The 8277-nt window shown below is 36.9% G+C and overlaps 1 protein-coding gene across 1 annotated transcript in view; it reads right to left on the minus strand.

Moving 5' to 3' along the window:
- Positions 1–8277, minus strand: part of EML5 (echinoderm microtubule associated protein like 5) — a 167328-nt gene that overhangs the window by 75683 nt on the left and 83368 nt on the right. Inside the window, exons 16-19 of the mRNA XM_012803403.2 lie at positions 6026–6119; positions 4765–4865; positions 1485–1687; positions 171–282 (exon numbers count right to left, since the gene is read on the minus strand). Coding sequence (XP_012658857.1) covers positions 171–282; positions 1485–1687; positions 4765–4865; positions 6026–6119 — 510 coding nt within the window. The remainder of the gene's footprint in view (positions 1–170; positions 283–1484; positions 1688–4764; positions 4866–6025; positions 6120–8277) is intronic.

The raw sequence follows: 8277 nt of genomic DNA on the forward strand, positions 1-8277 counted from the left end.
GTGTATCACAGAAAATAGATTTTTGAAAGGACAGCAATGATGTTGATCATTTAAGTGATACCCATTAAGTAAAGAAGGAAAAATATATTCCATGTGTTCTACCTCAGTGATCAACCACATGAAGGAACAATTAATTTTTTTCCTACAGAATAAACTAAATCTCAAATCACCTTTAGATCCTGGGGCCAAAGCAGCTCTTTTTATAGCATAGGTCTTGAGACATCGTTCAAAGGAGTCATCCCAAAGAGCCACTACACCATCTTTTCCTCCAGTTACAAATCCCTACAAAAATAAAAGGTTCAAGTTAATAACCTTATTCACATTGAAAAACTGTATAGGAATGAATACAGCCAAAAATTATAGCTTTTAAGGAATAGAAATTGACATAAGAATCCATTGTATGCCATGTAATTATTTATTTTTAATTTTTTTAGAGACAGGGTCTTGCTCTGCTACCCAGGCTGAAGTGCAATGACATGATCCTGGCTTACTGCAACCTCTAACACCTGAGGATGAGTGACCCTCCTACTCATCTCTACAGGTATCTAGAACTACAGGTGAGCCACCATGACTGGCTAGTTGTTTTTTTTTTTTTTTTTTCTAGAGACAGAGTCTCACAGCTATGTTGCCCAAGCCTTGAGTCTTGGACTCAAGCAATCCTCCCATCTTAGCCTCCCAAAGCACTGGGATTATTGGTAGGAGCCAGCGCGCCAGACTCTACTGTTTTAAAAATATCAACATGTAATCTGTAATAATATTTATAGTGACACCCAAACATTTTTAGGATAGGAGTTTAAAAACACAGTTTCTAATTTGGAACTGTAAGTTAGATCTACCACTATTAGTAAATTACATATATCTTCCTGTAATCTTCATTACTTTAACCTTTATAAAGAAGAAACAGACTGAGTGTAGTGGCTCACACCTGTAATCCTAGCACACTGGAAAGCCAAGGTGGGTGGATTGTCAGGAGTTTGAGACCAGCCTGAGCTAAGCAAGACCCCATCTCTACTAAAGATAGAAAAACTAGCCAGGGGTTGTGGTGGGAGCCTATAGCCTCAGCTACTTGGGAGGCTGAGACAAGAGGATCACTTAAGCCCAAAAGTTAGAGGTTGCTCTGAGTTGTGATGCCATGGCACTCAACCCCAGGGCAACTGAGTGAGAATGCCCCTCCCAAATATAAATAAATAAAAAGAGGAAATAATGATACTTGATAGGATATGATGATTATATATAAACATTTAGCATAATTTTTGCCTCATAGTAAGGCTTCATAAATACTAAGTTAAACATTTTGTAAAAACAGCAGACCTAGTTCATTCTCTGTTCAAGAATTTGAAGAGACAAAACAAGGTCAGGATGTTCCTAGCCCACAGACTACTATTGGGTGGCCCAGCCAAGTAGAAAGCCCTGTTCCTTAACTTCTGAAAACACTCTATGTTCCACGATCAAATTGTTTAACTTAGTATCTCTAAGTTACTTACTTTTTCCAATGCATGCATACTGAACACTGGCCCATCGTGTGCTTTAACTGTTTTTACAAGAAAAATGTCTCTCCAGATACACACATCTCCTGTGGATGTTCCAGAGAAAGCCATCTCTTCAGTCCATCCGTAGACTGCACACATCATTGTGTCACTTTTTCCCAGTGCGCCTATGTAGCCTTTTCTTCCAATCAATCCTCCCCCTGGTTCACAAAAACATTACAAAAAGTTCCACTTTCAAAACGCATGCAATTACAAAGCAGCAATTTTTTTCTATTGTTGTTTGAATAGAAAGACTTACAACAGTAAGGAGAATTAAAAAGAAAAATGTAGGTATCTCAATCAGTGATTTGGGCAACACTTTGCCTGACTGTTTTTAGGCCATATCTTTTTGGATAAAGACTTGGATTAAGTCAGTTTTAATTAGTCTTTAGCATTTTTGAAGATATTTCTCAAATTTTTTATTATGATACATTTAAGAATACAAAAAAGTATTTTAAAAAACACAAATACAGTGAATGCCTGTACATTTACTACCAACCCACAAAAGTACCAAACTAACTGAAATGTGATGCCGATCCTATTTCCCTTCTCCACTCCCTACTATTCTGGATGTGATGATGATTATTCTTATGTGTGCCTTCATACATATGTTATCATGTATTTATGGTTTTTTTTTTTTTGAGACAGAGTCTCACTTGATCACCTCAGTAGAGTGCTGTACTGTCATAGCTCACAGCAACCTCAAATTCTTGAGCTCACGCGATTCTCTGGCCTCAGCCTCCCAAGTAGCTGGGACTACAGGCGCCCGCCACAACATCCTGCTGCTTTTCAGAGACAGGGTCTCTCGCTCTCACTCAGGCTGGTCTCAAAACTGTGAGCTCAGGCAATCCACCAGCCTCAGCCTCCCAAGTGCTGGTATTACTGGGGTCAGCCACCACCCCTGGCATATTTATGGTTCTTAAGCAATACACATATGAATGTTATTTTCCATGTTTTTAAATTTTCTATAAATACCATCCTGCATACATTCTTTTGCAACTTGCTTTATTCACCAGTGATTTGGTATACATGTTGATTTTTACCTCCAGAGAATTCATTTTTATAACCATACAGCATGATATAAACATATCACGGTTTATCCATTTTCTTATTAATAGGCATTTAAGTTGATTCCGAGGTTTTACTACTGAAAACAATGCAGCTTTATACACTCTTGTAAGGGCCTCATCTATATAAGTACAAAAGTCTCTCTAGGAATGCCTACGAGTGCTTACAGTGTAATGTGCAAAAAGGAAAACACAGAAGTAAGACAGGCAACAACTTCTGACACATTGTTCTCCAAAGTTGAGGTATCAACTTACATTCCTACTAATGGTACAAAGTTACTTAAATTTAAGAAATACCTTCACTAAACTTATTCTTTTCTAATGAATGTGTGACTTCTTTCTATATTTACATATTTTTTTAAAAGGCTTACATTTATTGAGACTTTGATGTTACCCTGATGTAATTTATCATCCATTTGAAAAACAGACAATAATTTCTACTTTAAAATATGAACTTTGTGGCTCAGCACCTGTAGCATAGTGGTTACAGTGCCAGCCACATCCGCCATCCATGGGTGGCGAGTTCAAGCTTGGCCTGGGTCAGCTAAACAACAATGTCAACTGCAACAAAAAATAGCCAGGCATTGTGGCGGGCGCCGGTAGTCCCAGCTATTTGAGAGTCTGAGGCAAGAGAATCACTTAAGCCTAAGAGTTTGAGGTTGCTGTGAGTTGTGATGCCACAGCACTCTACCAAGGGTGACATAGTGAGACTCTGTCTCAAACAAACAAACAAAAAATATGAACTTGGCTAGGCTCAGTGGCTCACACTTGTAATCCTAGCACGTAGGAGGCTGAGGTGGGTGGATTGCTTGAGCTCCTGGGTTTGAGACCAGCCTAAGCCAGAGCAAGACACTATCTCTACTAAAAATACAAAAACTGAGGCAAGAGCTTTGCTTGAGACCAAGAGCTGGAGGTTGCTAGGAGCTATGATGTCGCCATGGTACTCTACCCAGAGCAAAAGCTTGAGACTCTGTATCAAAAAATAATAATAATAAAATATGAACTTCTTTCACATTTATAATTTATAGTTATAAATTGCTAAAGTAATATAATATTCCATGTTTGTACAATTTTTACAAAATTTTTCATTTTATGTTTAGAATATAAAACACATATTCAACAGAAAGCAGTCTAGACATCACTTGATTGATTTCACGTATCAAATCCTTTTTATAAACATGAATAAACAGCTAATTAACAGTGATAAAATAAATCTTATGTTTATTCAAAATAAACCAAGATAATAGTGAATCACCTGTTTAAAAAAAATTAATTAATTTTGGATAGTCTTAAGTTTCCAGGTGAGATGCAAAAATAATTTATTTTGTTTCCACCACTGTTAACATCTTATGGTAATATCCATAGATCACTTGTCAAAGTAAGAAATATGTCTAAATCATTACTATTAACTGAACTCCAGACTTCATTCAGATTTCATCAATTTTTCTCATCAAGTTCCTTTTCTCTTCCAGTGATACAGTGTAGGATATGTTGCACTTAGTCAAACTACTTTTTTTCTTTTTTTTTTTTCAAGACAGAGTCTCTACCAAGTCTCCTTGGTAGAGTGCTGTGACGTCACAGCTCACAGCAACCTCAAACTCTTGGGCTTAACGGATTCTCTTGCCTCAGCCTCCCAAGTAGCTGGGACTACAGACACCCACCACAACACTCAGCTATTTTTTTTAGAAACAGGGTCTCACTCTTGCTCATGATGGTCTCGAACCTGTGAGCTCATGACAATCCACCAGCCTGGGCCTCCCAGAGTGCTAGGATTACAAGAGCCATTGTACCTGGCCTCTTTTTTATTTATTTATTTTTTGAGACAGAGTGAAACTCTGTCTCCCTGAGGTTGAGTGCCATGGCATCATCATAGCTCATAGGAACCTCAAACTCTTGAGCTCAAGCAATTCTCTTGCCTCAGTCTCCCAAGTACCTGATACTAGAGGTGCCCACCGCAATGCCCAGCTAATTTTTTATATTTGTAGTAGAGATGGGGGAGGTCTCACTCTTGCTCAAGCTGGTTTCAAACTCCTGATCTCAAGCAATCTACCCGCCTCCACCTCCCAGAGTGCTAAGATTACAGGTGTGAGCCACTCTGCCTGGCTTGTTAAAATACTTTTTAAAGTAATAATTTCCTAAATTTCAAAGGAGTAAAAGAAGCATTTCCTTACCTGCTCTACGCCAAAATTTCATGTGTTTAATTCCAGCTGTAATTAGTTTATCAGGCACATAGGGGTTCATCTTTACAACAAAAATCTTATCTTTACTTCCTCTGTAACAAATACCAACATGTGTTAGCTCTGAAGATTCATCTTTCCTATAATAATATTTTGCTAAATCCATACCCTATCTTGATTATTCCATTCACTGAATATTTCTCTCCCACTTGTCTCTCAGACTTGGACTGTGATAATCATGCATTTGTACACTTGGTCTTTTCTCATCGTTTTAATATGTTAACCATTTAACAAAATGTAAAAAGACAGGAACAGTAAAAACTGAACTTTTTTATAGCACTCAGAATACCTATTATAGTACTACACACAGGGAATGCTATTTGTGGCATGAGTTAAAGAAATTCTTTTTATAATACTCTGTTAAGCTTAATATACCCTTTCCAACTATGAAGTTCCTCCTAAGCTATCATTTATTTGGGCATTATCTATATACTCTGTAAAAAGCATTTATCTATATTTTTAAAGTACTTTTAATGTCAATTTAAAGAATAGGTTAAAAAAAAACTTTCATAACACAATTAACTATTTTCTCCTTTAAAGCACTGTTAATATTTTTTATCATAAAATTAATACATGCTTATTGTAGAAAATGAAAATATAAGAAAATAAAAATAAGCTATAACTTCTTTGTGATATAAATTTTACCATGCTCTACAATGGCTATATGATAGCCTTCATACAGAATTCATTTTACCTGTACATAGAGATTTTAAATAATAGCTATTTCAAATGTCATATTATAGTTACATTAAAAAGTAGGTTCAAAGGGATATATCTACAAAGGAATGCTGAAATCATTTGATTAGATTACTTATTCAATGGAAATAAAGGTGACAGCCATAAAAATGTTAATATTTGCTTGATTTCAGAATTGTTTCATTTATTTATTTTATTTGCTTTTGAGACAGAGTCTCACACTGTTGCCCTAGGAAGAGTGCTGTTGGCACCAGAGCTCACAGCAACCTCAAACTCTTCGGCTCAAGCGATCCCTGACTCAGCCTCCCAAGTAGCTATGACTACAGGCAACCACATAATTCCTAGCTAATTTTTCTATGTTTAGTAGAGACATGGTCTTGCTGAGCTCAAACAATTCTCCTGCCTTGGCTTCCTAGAGTCATTAATCATTTTAATTAAAATTTTTTAAGTTGAAAGTAATTCCACCATTTTGCCAATGTGACACCAAGATTTCCCCTACCTTGCTATTGAAAGTTTCTCTCCTTTCTTCCAGTCCCACAGCACAACACTGTGGCTATCATCTATTCCAACTGAAGCCAAACGTTTCCCATCAGCTGTAAAAATTGATCAGAGAAATATACTGACCATTAACATTCAAACGGTAAAAAACATTCAGTATACACTCTAAACCCACGCACTATATTTAAAATTTGATAAAAAATAATTTTAAATATTAGGCCTGCATACTAACATTTACATAGCATTTAACATAATGAGCTATAAAAACAACCAGAATTTATAATGAGGGGGAATAAAAGTTTCTCAGATCCTCTAAACATATCTGCTGTCAGGTCACCTGACCACCCTTCCCTTACCTACCTATCAGATTGGGATGGGGGAAGGGAAGGCAATAAGAAAAGCAAAACAAAGAGATTATAAAATAAGAAGGAAAGGAAAAATTAAGACATGAAGAGACTTAATTACTTCAATTACATTTACCACAAAAACTAAAACTTTTGATAATATCCAGCATCCTTTCATGATCAGAACACTTAAGAAAACAGGCATAGAAGGGACATTTCTTAAACTGATAGAGGCCAACTACAGCAAACCCACAGGCAATATGGTATTGAATGGAGTAAAATTGAAAACATTTCCACTCAGATCAGGAACTAGGCAAGGATGCCCATTGTCTCCACTGCTATTCAACATAGTAATGGAAGTCTTAGCCATTACAATCAGGCAAGAAAAGGTGATCAAGGGTATCCAAGTAAGCTCAGAGGAGATCAAACTCTCACTCTTTGCTGATGACATGATTCTATACCTGGAAAATCCCAGGGACTCAACTACAAAACTCTTTGAAGTGATCAAGGAATACGCAGCATCTCTGGATACAAAATCAAGACTTACAAATTAGCAGTTTTTATATATGCCAATGATAGGCTGAAAATATAGTCAAGGGCTCTATTCCTTTTACATTAGTGCCAAAGAAGATGAAATATCTGGGAAGTTATCTAACAAAGGACATGAAAGATCTGTATAAAGAGAACTATGAAACTCTGAGAAAAGAAATAGCTGAAGATGTTAAGAAATGGAAAAACATACCATGCTCATGGCTGGGAAGAATCAACATTGTTAAAATGTCCATACTACCCAAAGCAATCTACAGATTTAATGCAATCCCTATTAAAGCACCATCATCATACTTAAAGAGCTTGAAAAAATAGTGCTTTGTTTCAGAAAAACCTCAAATAGCCAATACATTACTTAGAAATAAAAACAAATCAGGAGATATCATGTTACCAGACTTCAAGCTATACTATAAATCAATAGTGATCAAAACATCATGGTACTGGCATAAAAACAGAGAGGTAGATTTATGGAACAGAATAGAGAACCAAGAGATGAACCCACCTACTTACTGTTATTTGATCTTTGATAAGCCGATCAAAAACATTCAGTGGTGGAAAGACTCCCTATTTAACAAATGGTGCTGGGTAAACTAGATGGCGACTTGTAGAAGACTGAAACTGGACCCCCACTTTTCACCATTAACAAAAATTGATTCTCACTGGATAAAAGATTTAAACTTAAGACATGAACTATAAAAATACTAGAAGAGGCTTGGCACCTGTGGCTCAAGTGGCTAAGGCGTGTACACTCAAGGTGGCAGGTTTGAATCTAGCCAGAGCCCGCCAAACAACAATGCCAGCTGCAACCAAAAATAGCTGGGCATTGTAGCGGGCACCTGTGGTCCCAGCTACTCAGGAGGCTGAGACAGGAGATTCGCTTGAGCCCAGGAGTTGGAGGTTGCTGTGAGCTGTGATGCCCTCTACCCAGGGGGACAGCTTGAGGCTCCTCTCACAAAAAAAGAAAAAAAAAATACTAGAAGACAGTGCAGGGAAAACACTTGAAGTAATTGGCCTGGGAGAATATTTTATAAGGAGGACCCCCCAGGCAATTGAAGCAACACCAAAAATACATTATTGGGATCTGATCAAACTAAAAAGCTTCTGCACAGCCAAGAACACAGTACGTAAAGTAAACAGACAACCTTCAGAATGGGAGAAGATTTTTATACGTTATGCTTCTAACAAAGGTCTGATAACTAGAATCTACAGAGAACTCAAACTGATCAATAAGAAAAGAACAAACAACCCTATTTCTGTGTGGGCAAGAGACTTGAACAGAAACTTCTCTGATGAAGACAGGCACATGGCCTACAAACACATGAAAAAATGCTCATCATCCTTCTTTTTTTTTTTTTTTTTT

The sequence above is a fragment of the Otolemur garnettii genome, unplaced genomic scaffold, assembly GCF_000181295.1.
Source record: "Otolemur garnettii isolate 467f Iridium unplaced genomic scaffold, OtoGar3 scaffold00020, whole genome shotgun sequence".
In the NCBI taxonomy this organism is placed as follows: domain Eukaryota; kingdom Metazoa; phylum Chordata; class Mammalia; order Primates; family Galagidae; genus Otolemur; species Otolemur garnettii.